The 22605-nt window shown below is 40.4% G+C and overlaps 1 protein-coding gene across 50 annotated transcripts in view; it reads right to left on the bottom strand.

The window, feature by feature from the left end:
• MAP4K4 (mitogen-activated protein kinase kinase kinase kinase 4) overlaps window positions 1-22605 on the bottom strand; it is a 192708-nt gene that overhangs the window by 106619 nt on the left and 63484 nt on the right. For all 50 annotated transcript variants that reach the window (XM_059406288.1, XM_059406292.1, XM_059406300.1 and 47 more), the window contains exon 3: window positions 1007-1063. In XM_059406288.1, coding sequence (XP_059262271.1) covers window positions 1007-1063 — 57 coding nt within the window. The remainder of the gene's footprint in view (window positions 1-1006; window positions 1064-22605) is intronic.

Genomic DNA, 22605 nt, shown 5'->3' with positions numbered 1-22605 from the left:
CAGGGTCGTGAGATCAAGCCCCTATTTGAGATTCTCACCCTCTCCCTCTGCCCCCTCCCCTGGTCCCTGCACACGTGTCCTCGCATGCATGCTCTCTCTCTCAAAAAGAAGTAAAAATAAATTTTAAAAAAGATATCCTAGATCCCCATGGCTGCTACCTAACTCTCTCTAGAATCTGTGATAGATCATGGCAAATCTTATTCATAACTAGGCAAGTCAAAAGAAACCAAGAGAATGATTAAGTAAGATTTCAGATAAAAATAATTTAAAGTAAGACGAATTTTATTCACTACAGTCCATGGTCCTTTTTAAAAAGTCTAAGTATGGATTTGAGCATGTATGTACACTCACAGGAACATATACACTTACTTTTGTGTAAATTAATCTCTCCTCTTTCCCATCTAAAGCTACAGAGTAAATCCTCATGTGACCATTTCAAGAACTATTTTTTGCTACTAAATTTTGCCAACAATCTGCTCAGCATTCTAACAGATGTTTCTGTTTTCAAACCTCTGGGAACTTGGCTGGGTCTGTTATCTTTCCCCATGTTAAAAATAAAAGAAATGGCCCAAATGTGGCCTAATACCCTAGAGAAGCTTTTCCCCACCCCACAACCCTCTATCTCCCTATTCATGTGACCTCCACGATCCCTTCTCAAATCTTTTCTTTTGCATTAGAGAAGATGTTTCCAATTATGGCCCATTAAGCTGCCAAGGATGACATCACTCAGTTTTTTGTTTTTGTTTTTGGGGTTTTTTTTGTTTTTATTTAAAGAAAATGCTACTGACTTCTAGTTACTTGGGGACCATCTGCAACAATTTAAGCCAACTAGTCTGCTGGACCTTATGAACCCGCCATGTCACCAGGGTGGGAGTGGGGGGAGGGGGGATTTGTTCAAAATCAATGCTACAAACAGAACAATACCATTACACTAGGGGTTGGAGGGACAAGAGGATCTTGCTTTTATAGAAGGATTTCTTTAAAATTATTTGCGACCCAACCTTACCTCAGTGACATCCATAACTTTGATGGCTGCCAGCTGACCTGTTTTAACATGTCGACCCTGAAAAACAGAAAAAGGAAGAAAATTGACACCACTGTTTTTCCGTGATCATTAGAAAAGAATGGTTGAAGTTTCAATAAATCATTACATGTATCATTTCTTTTGTATTTTTTTCCCAAAGTAATGATGAAATAGTCCCATGACCTCCAGTACAACAATATGGGTTGTAATGCCAATGAACTCCACTTAATAAACAAAAGAAGTGGTAGAGCCAATGAGTTTTGATAAAGTATCAATTCCTTTCTTCTCAGGTTCAATTTACCTATCATTACCTCTCAACCTAAGCAACTTAAATAATATTTTCTTCTACACATCAACTCAATCACGTTTTCTTTCTTAACATTCTACATGAATGAAATGACCCAAAAAAGCCTCTTAATCTTTATTTTCAGAAATGGATAGTAGCCATTTTTCCCTAGTGTACTCCTAAGACTCATTACTCGATTTTACAAAAAAGTTACCTGAGAGTCTTCTTTGAAGCTTTCCTGCAGTTCCAAGATAGGGAAGTTGGGAGAATAATTACCCAGAATAAGGAAGTGTAAAAGAGATAGGGATGGTGCAGTGATAGTCTAACTCCTGACCTAGGACCTAAAACTATTATTTATATCCCTGGGCATTTCAAACCATTGTCAAGTCAATCTCACACCCAGATGAACAGGACTAGTTTTAATTCCTGTCAGCTCTGTGTCCCTCCATCCACTCTTTGCAGTGTTCTGCTAGCCATTTCTCAGGTGAGTAACACAGAGCTATCCATCTCCTGAGCTTGATGTACTTCAGGACTTTGTGGACAAGAGTCTTTTCTCAACAAATGTAAAACAGAAAGAACATCCCCATAGCTTCCAAGAGCCTGCCTCTCTTGTTGTCTCATGTTGAATAGTTACGAACTTTAGAACTTGAAACCTGAGAAAAGCTCTCCATTTAGTATGGAAAGCTTACCCATGAACTCAAGTTACATCTTGGACAAAACAACTCCATGAAAATGACACTGTATTACAATTACAATTACATCTCAACTGTATAAGGTCACAGTGATAGGGAGTCCTGCAATGGACCAGGAGTTCACCAGCAGGAACTATACAACAATGTAACATACAGGTAACCAGGACAAATAAAATCCACAGGCCAGGAATCTCATTGCAACTCTCACCCACCCCCAGACCCCCCCCCCCCCCCACAAAGCGAATTACCTTCCTGGCCTTCAAAAGTGCATCCATGCAAGTAGGGGGCACCACCTCCCACAACACACACACCTGCAGTTTAGACAGTCTCAAATTCTGAGGCAAGCAGGCTGGCTCCACATTGGTCCACGGCTCAAGGTACTGCCTCCTGCCCTGTCAGCTATTTCCCAGCTACCATTCCACATGCACGCACGCTTTTCCATCAGTCAGTCTCCGCAGATCTGAACTGTCCTCTCAACTGTGGCTTCAGTACTCCATCACCACACCATCCCCAACATCGTCACACAGCCTGCTTAACAGTCTGGCACCCTTCCTGTATTCACAGCTGAGTAATCCACAGTCCTGCAAGAAAATGCTGCCCTGTATCTATGTTCCCATACAGCGTACAAAATGATCTAAGAAGCCATTCGACCTCTATAGAAGCCCCACCCCAGAGATGCAGAGTAGAACACAACGGTGTGTCATTAAAGTGGTAATTTATGAACATTATATGGTCTCCCATATCTCTGATTCCACTGCCATTTTTTTTAACTACCTGTCTGTCCAAGATTTAGTATCTTTTGATAATATGCATTCCTGAATCACTTATTTAAAATTTTTGCCTATGTGTGTTTTGGATCTGTAACCTCAGCCTTTTTGGAAACTGAGCTGTCCATGTCATGGGCATTGGCAGGATCCCAAAGCTAAAGGACAGTGACACAGAGCATGGACTACAGCATCAACACTGTGTCCACACTTCCTGTCCCCTTGGCCTGCATAAGGTAACATAACAGTGCCTCAACCTCCTGTCTAAGAGGGGAACAGTGGTGCCCACTTCACATGTTTATCATGAAAAATAACAAAGATGCAAAGAACAGTGTAGTACACATGAGTGGTAAATAAAATAATAAATACGGTAATAAAATACAATTGGACTTTGTTTCCCTAAATTGAAGACAGAAAATTAATTTATTAGCATAGTATCAAAACAACTCCCATGACCAATTGGTTAACACAATCATGAAGCCAAATTATGATTTCCTTAAATCCAAGAACAAAGAGGAAAACTTAATGGAACAAAGTATTAAGTAACCTTCCGGTGCTTTCTATATAAGGGACACAAAGATCATCTATCTCCGTAGCACCCACGAAGCCCTCAAAACTAGTAACACATACCTGATTACTCTTCCTGCAGTGGGGTTATTTCCAAATTACTAAAGCAAACTTCTTGCTGACAGAATCAAAAGATGAAAGAAAATGTCACAAGAATTGCCCCCCAGCTTTTGTTCTTTAAAGGGGTAAATTGTGCTGGCAATGTGTTAGGTGAGGTGTGGGGGAGGGGAAGGTCTTCTGAGTACCTGATAATTTAGGATCCTTACAGATGAAGAAAATCCATGGGCCTATGGAAAAAAAACCACTCCAGATATTTATGTAATGTAGAAGTATTTCCCTCTGTGCCTGAACTCAAGACCACAGGATTATTCTCAGAACTTAGGGTTTGATAGTGGCATAAAAGCTTAGAGTTGTGAATTCATTCAGTACTTGCTTTACACAGAACGTGAGTTTCCCTTACTAAGGGACTGGAGAATCAGGACCTAACAACTAATCAATTATTTTTGTGTCCAGAGGGTGGACCATGCAAAGGCACTAGCCTTCACTAACGCATGCCAGGTCTTCCAAAATTAGGTCCATTTTAAATTTAAACTTAAATTTAAATCAGGAAACAAAGAATTCTGTCTCCCACTTTTATAAGAAATAAGACAACATAATGAAAGAAATGAATTTGGGATTCTGGCAGAGTTAGGCTTTCATTTCTCTGCTACCACTTCATTACTGTAAATTTCCTTGAGAAAGCTTCCTAGGATTATTGTAGGATTCCAATGTTCTTTTTAGAATAGGAAGGCTAGAAAAAAAATGCATAAAGTACATGAAGCTCTGGCCATCATATCTGGCATATAATGGGCTCTAAGATAAGAGATCCACTCCCACCAGAGGCCTATGCTAATGCTTTCTCTTTAATTCCCCTTGCAACTACCATAACCCCAGTCAATTTAAGTCCATTTCTCATTTTTTTTTTAAGTTTTTATTTATTTATTTGACAGAGAGAGATCACAAGTAGGCAGAGAGGCAGGCAGAGAGAGAGGAGGAAGCAGGCTCTCTGCTCAGCAGGGAGCCTGATGCGGGACTCGATCCCAGGACCCTGAGATCATGACCTGAGCCGAAGGCAGCGGCTTAACCCACTGAGCCACCCAGGCGCCCCATCCATTTCTCATTTTTAAAGGGCATGGCCAATAGGGGGAAAGGCAGTAGGATACTAAAGTAATGTACTTCCCTAATTATTTTTTTAAAAAGAAACAAAAAGAAAACCTCCAAATCAGAAAAAGAAATAATAATCTATCTACTCAGATGCATCATCTTTGCAAAAAAGAACCAAAATGGTGAGCAAACAGACTGAGGAGAAAAACTACAGCTGGGATTGAAATGCACCAAACATCTATATGTGTGTAATTGTGTGCAAAGGAGATCATATGAAGAGTGGTTGAGAGGCTAAAAGTCTGTCTGTAATTTACTCAACACTACCCCAGAGAGAACATAGCAAAGGTTCCTTCATCTAGGGGTGGGTTATAAGCTTAAGTCTACAAAAGCCAAGTGTCCCCAGCCATCAGGGAGGCCCTGCCCATGCTCCCATGGCATCACTTTAGAGCTGTAACGAATGGCACTCAGTAGCACATGAAGAGAAAATACACATAATCATAACCAACTGCATTGTGCTAGGGACTCACGGATATAAGCAAAGGCATGATTTCACTGAAGTCTGAGGCTACACATCTAGACTATTATCATTCCACTCTGACCTCTACACCATCTCTTAAAGGCTGCTTCATGAAGTTTGCTCCCTACAGATGACCAATATGACCACCAGAGTCTGGATCCAGCATGTTCTGTCACTGAAATGCTTACCCTGTGCATGGAGAGGTTTGCAAATTAATATTAATAGGACCTTTCTTTCTACCATATCATCCACTTTCAGAACATGCCAGTATATTATTTGGTCAGCACTAAATACACATAGCTAACATCCATTTATGAACTTGATTCTCTTGGCCTGTTACCTCATTTCTTGGACATGATGTCCCATCCAGTGTTATAAAATGCCAGAAGGGAGAGTCTAAAGGCCCCTGGCTTTTTATATGAGGTAACATGTGAACATTAATGCACTTACAAGTCATCAAATGAGGAAAACCCCCAAATACCATTCATAACTATGACACCTAGAAATTTTTTTGAAGGCCAGCAAAACAGGCCATTATCCTATTCTACAGATGAAGAATGCTGAGGTGAATGCTATTAAGTTATCTGCCCATGTATAATGGCAGCAGGATTGTCTTTCCACAATAATTTATAAAATGCAAGCGACGGGCTCCTACCATTTCTATCAACTTGTCAAATTCCTGCTTTGAGGTCCTTTGTTTTTAAAGAAATAGCTTAAATTATTTCCCCTCAATGCCCTTAAAGGGTTACCAAGATTTGGAATTAAAATCATTGCTGCAATAAATATTATTTGACACAAAGTCAGATTGGCCCACACTAACCAGAATTGTCCCCTTTAGGAAAAGAACCTCTGCAACATTTGATTTTTGGTTTTTAAATGAATGTTTAAAATGTTTTTAAATGAATGAAATGAATGTTTCTTTTTTAGAAAGGAAAACTCAAACTATTCTTGGCAGATGTTCAATCTAAGGAGAAGCCTAATTTCTAACTCTCCTTCATGTTTATTAAAAGAGTCAGAACTGATACCCTGCATCTGCAAATATGCATTAATTTATGTACATGTTATAAGAGAAAACACACACACAAAACATGGTTTTAAAATGCAGGGCACTGTGGCAGCCTGTCTGTCTGCCTCTAAAAGCCTGTCCCTAATCCACAAAGAGGAGCCTAGTGGTGGAAGAAATAACATTCAACGGAAGCTTTTAAATCCCAAGAGGAAAAAGAAGGCAAATCACCAACTACCAGGTAACTAACTCAAGTTACATAATCTTTTTTTTTTTTTTAAGATTTTACTTATTTATTTGACAGAGAGAGAGAGCTCATAAGTAGGCAGAGAGGCAGGCAGAGAGAGGGGGGAAGCAGGCTCTCTGCTGAGCAGAGATCCGGATGTGGGGCTCGATCCCAAGACCCTGAGATCATGACCTGAGCTGAAGGCAGAGGCTTTAACCCACTGAGCCACCCAGGCACCCCGACATGCTACATAATCTTTACCTAGACCCCCAGGAAACTCCATTAAAATACATCTGACAAATAAATATGCTTATTTAAAGGCAAAATCTGATGGTCTCACTCATAAGAGGAAACTTAGAGGAGGTGCAAATGAATCGAAGAAATGAAAAACCAAGTCCTTAACTCAAGACTCCTCTCCTCAGGGATGGTCATGCTCCTGTTTGACAACAATCATCCCTTATCGTTGTATGGCATCAGCATCTCGTACCTGAACAAGGACGTGTACTGGACCTTAGCCGCTCCTTTTCTGCACTCAGAGTTTCCTACTAAACTCTGGCCTTTCTTCACAGAATCATGAAGGTTTTGTACTCATTCGGACTGAGAGAATAGACTATTAGAGAAGAAAACTCTATTAAATTTATGACACTTTGCAAGGTAAGTAAACAATTCAGGAACAACAAATATCTTCTCTCAACAACCCAGAGGGGTGCACGCTGACAGCCTCAACTCTAGCAAGCATGACCCTTATGATACCCAGGAAGCATCTAGTACTAGAGATAGCACCATAAGAACAGGACACAAGGCCCCAGGAGGTCCCTACTTTGGGGGCATGTAGTGACCAAAGCACTTTCTGTGCACTTTCATTTACTCCTGAAATAACCCAACATAGGTACCAATGTCCCCATTTCATAGATAGAGAAACTGAAGCTTTGGGAGGATTATGCAGTTAAGTGCTGTAAACTTTAAAATAGAAATGACCACAAACTTCCCATTAAACCAACTTATATAAGAGCTGCTGAGTATACTATTCTATAACATAAATATTTTAAGTGGTTATAATCAAACATGGAAATGCAGTAATCAATAACAAAAACTTACTCTCAATCCCTGGACTTTCCTCTCTTATGATAAATCAGAAAAGTCAATGAAAGAATATCCTGAAGGAATTCTTTAGGAAATCTGAAGGCATATGTGAACACATTCAAGTCCCTCATTCTCATTCTTGGCTTTCTGAAACTGGTAATGGGCTTGTCTGTTCCTTCATTACCTCACCATAAATTTTCTTTCAATAAATATTGGAGATCAGAATTCTCCTTTCTGCTGACTTTAACCTGAAACAAAAACTCCAGAGATTAACTTCCTGATACTGGTTTTCTTATTTGCTTAACAGAAAAACCCACCCACACCAAAATTCAGTAAACTGAAGACTGACTATATTTAACCAGTGCCCAGGACATCCCCTATGCTGCCAGGGGAGCTAAAACACCCCATCAGCCCTCAGGAAGTTTATAATTTAGAGGGACATTAAAAAAATCCACAAGAAGGGGCACTAACCTGGTGACAGAGAAACACTGTACTCTGGAGCAGAAACACTTACGAAACAGGACAGTGTGAGAGCAATTGCTCTGCTCTAACACAAGGTGCAAAAAGGTGTTGTTAAAGAGACCATCACGGTGAGGCTAATAGTGTAGACCCATCATGGAGGCTACAGCAGGGTCTTTAATTGTTGCCCAGATGCTCTCGAAGATCATCAAAGGACAAGAGGTGGATCCCTTGATGTCTAAACTGTAAATACTCCTTACCGAATCCCAGAAAGGAACAGTTTAGGGAGGTATCAACTGGCATGGAGGAAGGGGGAGAACTCAGCAACTCACCCAGGACTAGAAGATCTGTCACAAAACTGCATCACTTCTCTCCAAACATTTAAGGACAAAAAGAGCTCTTTCTACTCTGCACCCAACCAAGAAGATGCCAGTCTCCCACTTAGTCAGAAGAGGGCATTCCATCATGGGGTGATGTGTGTGCCTGCCACAGAATGGGCAATGACCAGCTGCTCCTCATTCCCATCCAACTTGGGAGCTGTTACTTGATCTTAATGATTTTTTAGTGGTGTTTTTTTGGTTTGCACATGTAATATTTTAGAAATAAGGGATTTACTATGGGAATAGAGAGATGTTAAATATTCCTATTAAGTAGTCAAATTCAATTACAAAAATCACTCACTTCCACCCATGATGTATAGATTTCCAGGCTCCATCCCAGGCCCACACAAGAGAATTCCATTAAGTGGGGTATAGGATTCCAAGACTTTTTAAGCCAGTCTCTAGTGATTCTTCTGCATTCTCAAGTTTGGAAATCACTTTTCCAAGCTTGTATTAAAAAGCCCAAACTCAAGCTCTCATATCCTTTTTGGACTACACAGTATTTACTTACTGTCACATATACACTCATTCATTGTCTTAGCTAGGGGGTTTGCTATGTGAAGGTTAGATTTATAACACATGAGTTCTAAGAAATGTCAAATATGTTTATAATAAAAACAAAGAAGTTATGTCCTGAAATGCTCAGGAGCTAAAAGGATGGCAAGCCTAGTTAACAAAACAGCTGATTTTATAGCCAAGAGAGTATACCCAGGAAGGACACACACCAGTGGGACTATGCCCCTGGTGTGCCAAGTTTCTCCCCAAGACATCTTATCACATCACACATAGTTCAACTTAAGAATTCCAACAGGGGAAGGGAGGGTGAACAAGCAGAGCACAGGGGATTTTTAGGGAAGTTAACTTGTACTCTACCATATTGATGGTATACATATTGATGGATACAGGTCATTATACATCTGTCCAAACCCACAGAATGTACAACACCAAGAGCAACCCTAATGTAAACTATGGACTCTAACTGATTACAACATGTCAATGTAGATTCATCAATTGTACAAAATGTGCCACTCTGGTGGGGGATGTCATAATGGGGAAGGTTATGCACATGTGGAAACAAGGGGTATATAGAAATCTCAGTTATCTTCCTCTCAATTTTGCTATGAACCTGAAACTGCCCTAATAAAGATGAAACTTTTTTTTTTAATTCCAATCTGCTCCCTCTTATATTTCCTTATTTTAAAGGACAAATATGAACCTACATGACCATGTGGTGAATGGCATGAGCTCAGCACTGGGTAACCCACTCACCACTCTAAGATCCCACATCCATCCAACCCAAAGGCAAAGACCAGCTTCACAGGTTCTGCACTGTAAACCCAAAACAACAGTCCCCCAACTCCTGAGTGCTCTTTTCTAGGAAGTGTATGTGAAAATTCCAAAACTCAACCAAAGAGAAGAGGCGTATTACCCAGACAGCACTCCATAAGCCATTTAAGATAAGGAACCACATAATTAACTTGAGAGAGAGAGCTCAGAGCACTTCAGGAAATAACCTCAGTCTTCTGAACACCTCCTCAGAACAGAGCAGGAATAATGGCAACATGACCCTATCGACACCTATCACACTCCACAGCCCAAACAAGTATGAAGTAAGCAGGTTCATTTTTTTGGACATTTCATCCTTGTCACTAATATTTCTCATTACAGTCAACATCTGTTTATCTGCCTCTTCCTCCCTTCCATGATCAGGGCTGTGGATGAGTAGGAAGACAGAGAAAGCAGAGGAATATATGAGTGTTAGATCAGTCCAGACTTGCAATTTAATAAAAAGAGAGTGCTCCTATTCTCTCAAGAGTTTAAAATTAAAGACCTCAATACAGAATTGTGCCTTTCTTAGGTTGGAGCTATCTTACCTGGAACAATACTCCCTTTAAGGACAAGTATGCCTCAGTAGCAGAGAATGTACAGATTTAACTTCTACAAAGAATTACAATCAAAATAAACAGCATGAAAAACTGTTATCTAGTGCCCACTCCCCAATAAGTGAGTCATTTTGATGCATACATCTTTTTTCTTTAAGAGCCCAGTCTGGATGGAAATCTTTCCAAACCCTGAAATCTTGAGTACATTGAAGTTACGTTTCTTAATGGCTCAGGGAAATCATGACGAACATCAATTACTAACCTGTCCTTGCAATTACGCAACAGCCTCAGGCAACATTACATAAGGTGGTAATATTCTGACTCCTACAAAGAAAGGGCTCAGTCATACGGGTTTTGCATGCTTGTTCTGTCATTTTCAGCTGTGTTCTAGAACAGATTTGGCAGGAGTTGGGGATGGGGGAGCTTGCTGGCCAGAGAGCAAGCAAGTTCCAGTTAGGTGAACTGTAGCAAAAAGCACCTTCATGCTGAGAAGTGGAGACCATTTGGATGGACACATACATGAAAGGGGCAAGAAAAGAAATACTGCCATGACAGTTTATGTGTAATTCCTTCAAAGACAGGGAGGGATGTGGCTGGGCAGTGGGTGAGGAGGGAAGAAAGGGCACTGCTTTTTAAAGACACATAGCAAGGCTGCTTTAAAAGGACAGTGCCCCTTTCCAAGGAGGCAACAGCCCCGTAGTATGGTACACATGTAAGCCAGCGGCTAGATTACAGTATCAAGTGTGAGGAATCATTATTTAAAGAGGGAAACTAGAAAATTTAAAAAGCACCAATAGTAAGCATTCAGAAAATACAAAGGACAAAAAAAATCAGCATACCTATTCTTACATTAATTGTAAAAGAAAATGCACTGGAAACTCTTCAAATCCAAGCATCTAAAACAAAGAGATTTGGGATTCTATAAACAAGCTATCACCAACATTTAATACACATATGCAACTGCCTTGCCCCCTAATTATCTGAAAAACTCAAATGACTTTAGATTCAGCAATTTTAGTTTAAAATAACAAAAGAATGTCTAATGGCATAACAAACACCAATCCTTTACTATAGGCAAATATATGTATAAAGTTACTAGCCACTATGAGATATGGTATACTACATTCAACAGCTAAGTAGTAAATGTGCTAATGCTAGAACTGAAATTTGATTGCATGACTCTGTCAAGATACATTAAAATACTATACTCCTGATGGCAATTTAACTAAGCATTGGACAAAAGAAAATGACCAACAGAGATACAATAACATAACTCTTAGAACACATATTCCCTACTAAAGTGCTCTCACAGCAAGAACTGCACATAATAAACATTATTTTAATATTTGTTGACTCTTTCAAGCTACAAAAAATGGTGAGTTCATCTTTCTCTACTTTTCTATATGACTGATATTATCATGATAAAATTTTCTATTCATATCTATAAGGGAAAAAAATAAGAAAATTTAAAAATCAGTTCCTTTTCTTTCACATAGTAAGATATTTAAATACTGCAGAAGAACAGCACCCAAAGCAGGCACTGAAGCCAGGAGCTCTAGACTGGAAACCCAACTTCACCACACACTAGGAGGGTGACCTGAGGCCGGTTACTTCATCTCTTCTGGACTTCATTTGCTTCCTCTGTAAAATGGTAATGAACAAAACCCTCTGCAATAGGTCCTGGTCCCTCCCAGGGGCCAGGATCATGACTGGGAGCACTGGCAGTACAGCAGTGTCATAGGCATAGAGATCAACACGCTTGAGCATGGTATCTCTGAAATGAGCTTACAAAGCAGGGGGCCAGTCCTTAAAGGTCAAACCTTCCAAATTTCAAAACTACTATGGTCCTGATAAGATGTTTCCCTCCAATGTGATATATCTTTGGGCAGAGGGAGACATAAACCTGCTTATATAGATCTATCACAACATAATTAATGTCTATTAATTCAGATTTCAAAGAAAATATACAACCAGAATTTTTCTCTTGAGAACCCATACAAATTAATAGTACCTATAACTACTTACTATTAGACACTGAAATATTTTCTTACTTAAAACCACATCATATGCCACACTTCCTTTTTAAATTATCACAATACTAATGATCTACATTTATCTTTAACATAATCCTCAAACTGAACTCCTCTTTCTTTGGCCTTCCCTTGGCATTATGTAAGGTGACCACCAGTTCCTAACTCCAAAGCAGGGAATCCTGTCTTTATTTTTTTTGATATATAGTTTTAACTTCTTGGTTTCTCAAATGAGGAGATATGAAAGAGCCAAGAGTAGGGAGCTGCAGCCTTGTGAATGACCAGTTGGGAAGCCCAGTGTTACACCACAGCATAACAATCAAAAGGGCTAAACCACACCAAAGACTGTGAAGCCAGAGCAGACACAGTGCCGAAGCCCAAAGAGTTCCAGGATTCCCATGATTCCTACAGGACTCCAGGAGGTATCATACACAGAACAGTGAATTTGAGTAAAAAGCTTGCTTATTACAATGTTTAACCATTTACCCACAATAAAAGATGGAAACAGAATTTTGTGGGCTCCCTTCCTTCTTCTCCTATCACTAACCCCCTACCCCACCAAGAAGCTCTCCTTTGTTTCTCCCCAAAATCCACAGGACACTAGAATTTCAGTATTGACTTGAAGTAAATATTGAATACTGAAGTTTATCATTTCACACATCACTAAAGCACTCAAACCGAACTCTTCTCATTGGCCTAGACAGTTAAAATACTTTAAAGTTTCAGACACAAATCAAAAGACAAGAGACTGGGCTGCCTGGCTGGTTCCGTTGGTAAAGGATGCAACTCTTGATCTTGGGGTCGTGAGTTTGAGTCCCATGTTGGGTGCAGAGATTACTTGAAAAGAGAAAATGGAAGGGAAGGGAGAAAGAAAACGAAAGAAAAGGAAGAGGAAAGAAAAAGACAAGATTAAACCATGCAGGGCATTCAGATTCCATTCTGGGCTCTTGATCCATCCATGGTCCCTTCCTACTTATCACCAACCCAACTTTCAATGAAGGTTTTCAAACTGCTCCTTACCTTTTCTCAGCACTTCAAGTAGCAAACACTAACACCGCCCTTGAACCTAGATGTATTTATGATACACGTCATCCTATAAGCAGCTTTTTGTCTCCCTGAACAATTTTTAAATACAAATATAACCTAGTTTCTGAACCTGAGCTACTTCTGCTGCTGTGTCCTCAGCACTGACACAGTGTAGAGGGCATAAATCTTCCCTCGTGTGTTCTCTGACATACTTGTTCTCCTGGTTTTCAGAGTCTGTATCCAACTCTTAACATGCTCATGCTGCATATCCATAAGCATATTCATGAATTCCATTCATTCCTCATAATTCCCTCATTCTTCCTTTAAAAAAAACCCATCATTAGAATTTCCCTTTGAGATCCATTTGATAGCATCTCTTACCAGAAATGGTGCTTACCATAAATGATCCCTCAAGTTTTCAAAGTCAAAGTATGCTCAAACTCATACCATGTCCACCTAAAACTTAACTTGGTCAAAATGAATAAAGATAATGGATAGCTTATAAGATATTTCCATAGAAAATAGGAAGAAGTATTGCCTTAGCATTCTGCATTCAGTCAGAGGTTGCTGGTATGTGCCTCCATATGAGTTTAATCGCTTCCCTGCCTGCATCCTCAGGCAGAGGGAAACTTTCAGTGGGCTGTTTTATGGAAGCCCTCTCCTTTCAACTCTTCTTAATCCTTTTTGGTCAACCCCTTACTCATTCCACAGCCTCAGGTGCCACAGACCAAGGCACCCTGAGAAACCTGATGGTAGCTAAGAAGCCACCCCCAAGTTCTACTACCTGCACAAGACATCTCCTACCCAGTGCCTGCCCAGGATTCTAATATTACTAGGGTCTACAAAAAGCCTGCAACTATCAGTATAAATGGGCAGGACTCAGAAAAATGATGCAAAGCAGAAAAAGCTTACTTTGAAACCAAACCGTCTAAGGGATCAGAAGCCATGGCCTCACACAGTGTGCTGGCCAAGCAAATCCAGGATAAGTGAACGTGAGCACTCATAAATCTATGTAATGTCTAATTAACTCTGTCCTTCAACACGCTTAACTTGAGATGGCGGGACAAATGCTCAGTGCCACTCTTTCCTCCCTGTGGTTCAGTCCTTCCCTTTGAACCCCCTGATGACACAAAGTCTCATCAACTCAAAACAGCAATGGGTGTGCTGCTCCAGGGAAGTCATTCTCTTCAACCTACAGATACAGGCATCCAAAATTACTCTACAGAACTGTAGTTAGAAAGAGAACACTGAGTTGAAACTCTTCAAGCCACAGATACATCAAAATTTGCTTTCCCAAGATAAATCCAAGATACTAGAAGTAAACAAAAATTCCAATCATCTGAGTCAACTGTTCATTCTGCGATTAGACAGATTTATGACCTTGAATGAGCCACTTAACTTCTCAGAAGTGTGGTAATCTCACTATGAAATGTTCATGGCTCTGAGGTCCACACTCCAGGCATACAACTGTGAACAAAGTAGATAAAGTCTGTGTTCTTTATTCTAAGAGGGGACACAAGCAATAAACAAGTGTATACCTTTGCCGCTGCTGTGAATATGTACTGATGCACCAAAACAAACAAACAAACAAACCTAGGGGGAAAACCTAGCAGAGTGAAGAGGAGAGGGAGTGCCAGGATAGGGATAGTTGCTACTTTATTATGGTGGTCAGGGAGGCAGGCCTCTCTGATACCCTGTCATTTGGGCAGAGAGCCGAAGAAGGTGATGAATGACTTACTCTGCAGGAGATTCTGAGCCAGAATTCATTTACACAGAAAAACTCACGGGCACCGTAGTGTACGCCACACTAGCCTACTACCTTACCCAGAGCAGCATCCTCTGCGGCTTGCAGGCAACATGGTGGTTCTATTCAAGTTCCAATAACAGCAACATGTTCCACTTCTTCCTGTCAACAGCAGACACAGTGCCCCAAGAATATCTCTGTACAAACAGGCACCACCCAGCATACATCTAGATCTAGAGCAGAACCTTTCCTCTGAGCAAGCAAAACCATTCTCAACATGGCCTACTTCACCCTCCTGCAACGCTCAGGCCTGGATTAGAGAGAGAGGGCTGTGAGAAGCGAAACCAGAGGCTCTGGACCAAAACGAGCTGCAAGATTTCTCCATTTTCCACCTGACTGCACAGCTTATTTTCAGCAAAACCCATCCCCAAGGTTGAGGTGTTAAGGCCTCTGTTGGCAGAACCTGATTATGACCTTCTAACCAGGCACTGAAAGCAAAGTCTCCCTTCTTACTGTAAGGGCAACACTCAGAGGATGCAGGGGGTGAGAGTGGGGGTGCAGATAACAGATTTTTAATTAAAAAATAAATCCCTAAGTTTATGGTATGCACACTTCACTGCATACTAACATTTGCAGGAGACTACTCGGGCTGTAAGGTCACAAGTTGATTGCTGAATAATAACAGAAGTCTATTGCCAGAGCCATATTCAGAGCTTCAGAGTGTTGTCTGTTGTGGTTGTGCTTCTGCCATTTCAGATTATCCTGGCATCTTATAAAGGCAATTCTTCTGAGTTCTAAGACCTGAAGCCACTTTCTAGATGCTAATATAGCAAGGTTCTTCTCCCTGGTAATTCACAGGCTAATCTGAACATCACATTTCCTATAGGGCAGAGGGTGCTTTTTGTCCATTTTTTCAAAATTGAAATTTCCAAAAATGAACAGGCTACACATTTCTAAAACCCAGATTTTTTAATTTTACATTTCTCTTAAAAAATAGATTTGTTAAAACTGGGTCCTTACACCCTTGGAAACAAGGTATAGAGCTGAACCGGGGGGGGGGGCAGCAGGAAATCCCCACTATTTCCAGAGCCCTCCTTCCCCAGAATACTCACATATGTATGTACTGGCATGGGCCAAGTGTCCTCGATCAGAGACCAGAGCAGGAGTTCTTCAACCCTAGGTGATGAACAGTCACCATTTTTGTTGTTGTTTTGGGTGTTTTTGTTTTGTAATATACATCTTGGGACTCACCCAGGTCAAAATCCCAGGACTGGGGTTTAAGCATCCATATCTTATAATCTCCTCTACAGAATTCAGAGTAACTGCAATGATGACCCCATGAAGAATGATGTCAGAAAGACTCTGGTAAGTACCAACAAAACCCACATTCTCAATAAAAAATAAAAGCCCCCAGAACACCATCACCCTGGATGCCCTGTTACGGTAGGTTAAGTACCATGCTATAGCTAACAAATGCACGGTTGTTATCTCTTGGGCAAGTAAAACAAACAGGTGTGGCCCTGACAGCGTGGGAGAAGCCCAAACAACAGATGGACTCCACCAAAAGCACCCACTAGCCACCAGCGGCTGAGCAAGCAATACTCTCCCCGCCCTTCCCCCTTCACTGGGGTGACCATATTAATTTATCATCCAAACACGACACTTGATAATGAATAAGGCACTAGTCGTAAGTATGCTAGGACAAGAGGTGTAAACCAGAACAGCCTTGGACAAACAGAAGGTATGTCCACCCCCAACCTTCAGGGTACCATGCTTCAAGAAATTTTATTTTAAAGGAACAACCCCCCCCCCAAAAGCCCACTACCAAAAAAACAACACATAGGTGGAACCTCTCTAATTATTAGATTCTAAGTTAGAGGCAGGAAAATTAACATCCCTAACACAGCACCTGCACATGTTAGCCCCGCAATAAATGGTTTTTCAATGAATACTTAGGAGGCCAATGAAGACCAAGTCATGAGTGATAGATGGCATGATGAATCTACTCAGTGATTTGTAAACACAATCTCAAAGAAGAGGTACAACCTTCAGATCTCTCAGGGGATCTCTCCCCAGAGGTTTCCTGGCCAAGTCCACCACAGCAGTCCCTACTTCAACTGACCATACAGGAATAAACTCAGTCAGATACAAATTCTTCACAGGAAATACAATCAAATGGAGGAGGCCAAATAAGACCCAAGAGCCGACATCTTTCTGGGGTGCAGACTCTCCCCTACCTGCCTCTAGGGTAGAGCAGGTTCCTCCTTTTCCAGGGCTAAGTACCCCCATGCTGTTCCTTATGGATGTGTGCCAGTTGCCCTAAGGAACTTACCACCACCCCACCACCCCACCACCCCAACTAGCCCTGGAAAGCCACTCAATAATAGGCAGGAAGCTTGAATGGTTAAGACAGATGGGGGAAGTCCTGAAATGTAACTACAAAACCCGTGAATACCTACAACCATCATCATCCAACCTTTTTTTTTTTTTTTTTAAGGGAAAAGGAAACTCCAGTTCATTAGAAAGATAAGCAACACTGAAGTGTGATAAAATGAGCAATGAGACCTAGAATGGAGGCACACAATCACAGATCCTAGGGAGAGGCCTCCAGCCCACCTGAGTACACTCCAGGCCTCTTGGGAAGAACTGGGGGCTGCCCATATTCTGCCATACCCATGACCCTCCACAGCCCCTTTCTGGATCCTACCAAAGAGCCCTATCTAGGAAGAATGCCAGTCCCCACAGCACTAAGGCATTCCTTCAAAACCTGAACTGAAAGAAACAGCACAAGGGGGCTTTAAGGGGTAATGGAACTCTTATGTATTCTGACTGTGGTTAAATCTGTACATGTGTTAAAATTCAAAGACTTGTACATCGAAAGAAAACAAAAGTCAATTTTATTTTATGACCATTTTTAAAATAAAATTTAAATACTAAGGGAAGCAGGACTGATCAAAACCCAGGACTCCTCTGGGACGTTCAGCCTCTTTTCCTGTTTGTTCAGTGAGGGGCCCCTCAGACAGACAGACATATCCGCTTAGGGATTTTGCTTTGTTGGCACTATCTTCCCTTCCTCCCCCTCCTGGTGTTTACTTTTCCTATTCTTATGACATTGTCATGTGACAAAACTACAATTCAGGTCTCCAGTTACTAAGATATGAAGGAAAACATCAAAGCCATGACAGATATAATTCCTACCGCACGTACTACTATCATGGAGAAAGAGCTGGGCCACCACAGGCCCACTAGGGAAAAAAGAAGGAGTGGAAAGGAGATCACTGATTCTGCTGCAGTTACAAAGCACTACCCTACACCAATGGAAAGGTGTACTCACTTTCTGAAAACCCAATGCAAAGACCTGCCAGACCCTGTGGGTCACCCTCCCACCCTGGCGTCTGGAAGCTCCTGCTCCGCCAGGCCAGGATTGTGGGAGGCAGGCCCTTCCTGTTGGGCTGGATTGTACATATGTTAATAGCACAAACCCAACGCCACATTTTTATAATTGTGATTAAACTTTATTGTACAAAAAAAGGGGGAGGGGGCATCTGGGTGGCTCAGTGGGTTAAGCCTCTGCCTTCAGCTCAGATCAAGATCTCAGGGTCCTGGGATCAGGCCCCGCATAAGGTTCTCTGCTCAGCAGGGAGCCTGTATCCCCCTCTCTCTCTGCCTGCCTCTCTGCCTACTTGTGATCTCTCTCTCTCTCTCTGTGTCAAATAAATGAGTAAAATCTTAAAAAAAAACAAACAAACATAAAAGCACCAGATGGGACTTCATTAATTAAGGTGTGCTTTGTGCACTACTTCTGCCACATAGCACTGAAAGTGAAGTACACTATTATTCCAGACTAGGGGGGTAACAGAAAATTCAGTAGCAACTTTTCTTCCTCATCCTTTCATGGGTGGAAACACACAAAATAGTTACATCTGATCTTTGGAAAGGGGGTCACAATGATCCACAATTTAAAAGGAACAAAATTCAGGTACATACAAATAAATTCTATAGCTGTGTTCCCAATCAGTAAATGTGTTCCTAAAGCTGGTATTTAGATCAAAGAATTTTCTGCAAGTCACTGAAGTTCAACAAGTTTGAAGTTATTTTATTAGGGGTCCTTTTACATGTGTGTTAACTACAACTTCAAATACAGGATTTATTTAAAATGGGAGACAGTGGACTGTAAGTCCTAGGGAGACAATATGCCCTTTTAGGGAATAAGAAGCAAAGACTGCTTCTGAATGATCTACAGGTGGCTGAGACCCTGAGTACAAATCTGTGGGACTCTTCCCCAGACCTCTCCATCAGAGACGGGTACACTCAAGTAGAGGCCAAGGGCAACAATTTTGGGCAATATTCTTTCAACATACTTAGGCAACAGAATCTGAACCCTAGCAGAGCAATCACACAGCATAGGGACAGCAGGTCTTGCTTGAAGCCTGGCTTTTACTATGCCAAGAGAGACTTGAGAGGCCCAAAAATAAGCCCTGCTATGAACCATAGTTCAGAACCACCAGCAATTAATTTCCAAACCATCAATCACAAGGCATCAAGCTATTATTGTGTTTCAGTCTTAGGATTTTAGTAAATTAAGAAGGGATTTTGCTTCTATTTAAAGAATGACAGTGAATGGGGTTAACTGGGCATCTTCTCATTATAGTTTCAAATTCTTCAAATAATCACATCCATTCTGGACCTCTGTGCATCTCAAATAATCACGTGAATGAGGGAACAGTAATGGTGAATCTGGCCTCATTAAGTGGAGCCACAGTCCAACTAAACTACTTGACTGCCATCTGCACAACCTCTGTGCAGTTAAAAATATAGTAGTAGGAATGAAATTCAACCAGAAAGAAGGGCAAGAGACAATATAAGGTGGAAAATGCTCCCTGTTCTTTCCAGCAGGCTCCTAAAACTCAGTGGAGCTTGAGCAGCTGGCATAGAAGGATATGTGAAAGGAGAAACAGGCTTGTGTAACTGGATGGGACAACAAGGGACCAGAGGGCATGCTTAAACAAGAACTGGGCCAAAGTGTAAGTGATGGAGCAATGGGGATATAACTTAAAAATGGCCATGCCATCTTCGCATCTCACAGCAGATGCAGCTGGTCTAGAAAAAGTTTTCCCCACCAAGGTAATCATGACCATCACGATCATCAGGAAGGAGAAAGGTTTGCTTTTGCTCCTTACCTTTTGGTACTCAGTTAAGTACCAGCATCTCCTCCTTATGGGAGAGTGGGAGTGGAGGAAGGAGAGAAGGAGCCATATGTGCAATCCACATTCATCTTGCATCCTGCCACAATCTGGCACCACCTGGTAACAGTGGTCTACTCCAACCTAAATACCCACTGGGAAATTCTGCATCCTGTGGCTGGCCAGCTGCCATACAAGATAGCACCAGCAATTCTAAGAGTCCCAGGTTAGACTTCTTAGTCCAGGGAGATTATGTAAGGAGACTACTGGGACATGAAGACCCATCTTCTATTTAAGAAATGAAACCAGATAAAAAGACAAGCTACTGCTAATCACATTAAACTGAATATGCATGACCACAGAGTTTATCAGTGTCATATTTTTATTCTACAAAAATTAGAATGAACAAAACGTAATGTTTTATGAAATTTAGACCTGAAACATATTTTTAATGGTCATCTTTGAGGGCTCCAGACAACATGAATGTTAACACGCTAATAGGAAATAAACTACCACCAACTTTCTAAAACACAAAACCTACTTGTTGAACAAGTGATACAATAAATCAACAGTAATGAAGAACTATGAATGCACCTAGTTCATATGTATGAAATATAATTTTGCTGATAAATTAATAAAAGAAAACTTTTATCTCAGAAAACTTTCTCTCACTGGTATCAGTCAGCTGTTAAAGTGGCCAGTCATCCCTATTCCCCTCCAGGTGTGGCTTTAAATATACAACCCCCAACAAACGGATCAAAAATCATGACTCAAAAATCTTAAGACACTTCTTGATGAGTATCACAATACTACGATCTTATTAATATGCAAACATGAGAACTTAACTCATTTGTAATACAGTGTAGAAGCACATCTCACAAAAATCTTCAATGATTTTTCCCACTGTACTCTACTCCCATTAACTAAGGCATATGTCTTCTCAAAATTCCATCCACCATGACCACCCTTCCCTGTTTAAGAACTCATGGATCTGTAAGCACCAGGAAGGCAGGGACCTTACCTGGCTGACTTTTCATGACTATAATTATATGTAGCACCTAGCTGATACTCAGTATTTGTTAGAAGGAGCTGAAACTCACTCTACTTTTTTGTTGAAATGGTAAGATAGGAATACATGAGACTTTAATATAATCAAGTAGTTAATTTCACATTTAAAAAAAAAAAAAGCCAAGTCACATAATACCACTTAAGCTTTAGTGAATTACAATTTCTTTAAGAAGACATATATCAAACATATGCAAAAGATTTTGGTGAAAGCAAAAGACAAAGATCTTCTTTTTTCATCTATAATTACAAAATTAGTACATAATAAGTAAAATTCCAGAACTTCACAGATTCTTCTTCTTTTAGTTCTATAACCAAACACTATTATGGTTTAAATTAGAAGGGTCTGAACAGGCTTATACCAACTGTGGCCACTGACATCCTGTACCTAAGAACTGGCATCTTTTCACTATAGAGAAAACCCTTAGATTTAGACTGCCCAAGAAATATTAACATCAATCATGTTGGCTAAGTATTAGAAATACCCTTTGCTGTAGAACAAATCTCTGTGCCCATCTAACCTCATGCCCACCTACCCTTCCACTAACAGAGGAAAGAACCACATAGTGCTATATACTATTATTTGAGGAGTAGGCAAGACAGGTGTTACCCCAGTATCTCAAGGTGTACACTGAAAAAAAAAAAAGTAGAATATATGATTTGTGCAGACACTAATATTAGGGAAAAGCAAGCAAAATTTAAAATGTCAGTATTAAACCAAAAGGATACAATACCGAAGCCAAAACCTGGACACTGAAGACACTGAAGTGGGGTTTCAAAACTGAAGTACTTTTTGCTTCCTGCGAAGCTAACTTGTCAGTGGCCACAGTTGGTATAAGCCTGTTCCAACCCTTCTAATTTAAACCATAATAGTGTTTGGTTATAGAATTAAAAGAAGAAGAATCTGTGAAGGTCTGGAATTTTACTTATTATGTACTAATTTTATAATTATAGATGAAAAAGAAGAATCTAATTCTTCAGTAAAAGTGGTTACTGCTATTAAAAGAAAAGCGTGTATTAAATACAGTAATGTTCTCTATCTCCCAAGCCCGCTAGTCAATTAAAGAAGAAATACATCAAAATCTTTCTGAAGAGCACAAATACCCTCAACTGGATGTGGAAATGCAAACCTTAATGCCCCAACTCATTATGATATTAAAATATTACTATTATTATAATGCAAGATAATCATATACTTAAAGAAGCAGCCTAAGTAATTGCAATAATAAGCCACGTGTAAAAAGGAAGCACAATTAAGAAACAAAATAAAATCTGTGTTTCTAATAGTTTCTCCAAATCTTTTATTTGAATAGTACTGCTTTATAGTAAGCCTAAGTCCAAAAGTAAGCCTAAATCCAAAAGGCAGTTTTATTTATGGGAAAGTAAGAAAAAGGGGAAACAAAAAACCCCAAAAAACTATGCCTGAGTACTAGCAACAGAATATTATAGTTCATTCTAACCCAGTTATTAGGAAGCCAAACTATTACAGCAACTACTAAAGCAAATTTCCTAATTAAAGGATAAGTCAAC

The sequence above is a fragment of the Mustela nigripes genome, chromosome 7, assembly GCF_022355385.1.
Source record: "Mustela nigripes isolate SB6536 chromosome 7, MUSNIG.SB6536, whole genome shotgun sequence".
Classification (NCBI taxonomy): domain Eukaryota; kingdom Metazoa; phylum Chordata; class Mammalia; order Carnivora; family Mustelidae; genus Mustela; species Mustela nigripes.
The sequence above is the reverse complement of the archived record's forward strand: the minus strand, read 5'-3'. Positions and strand labels throughout refer to the sequence as shown.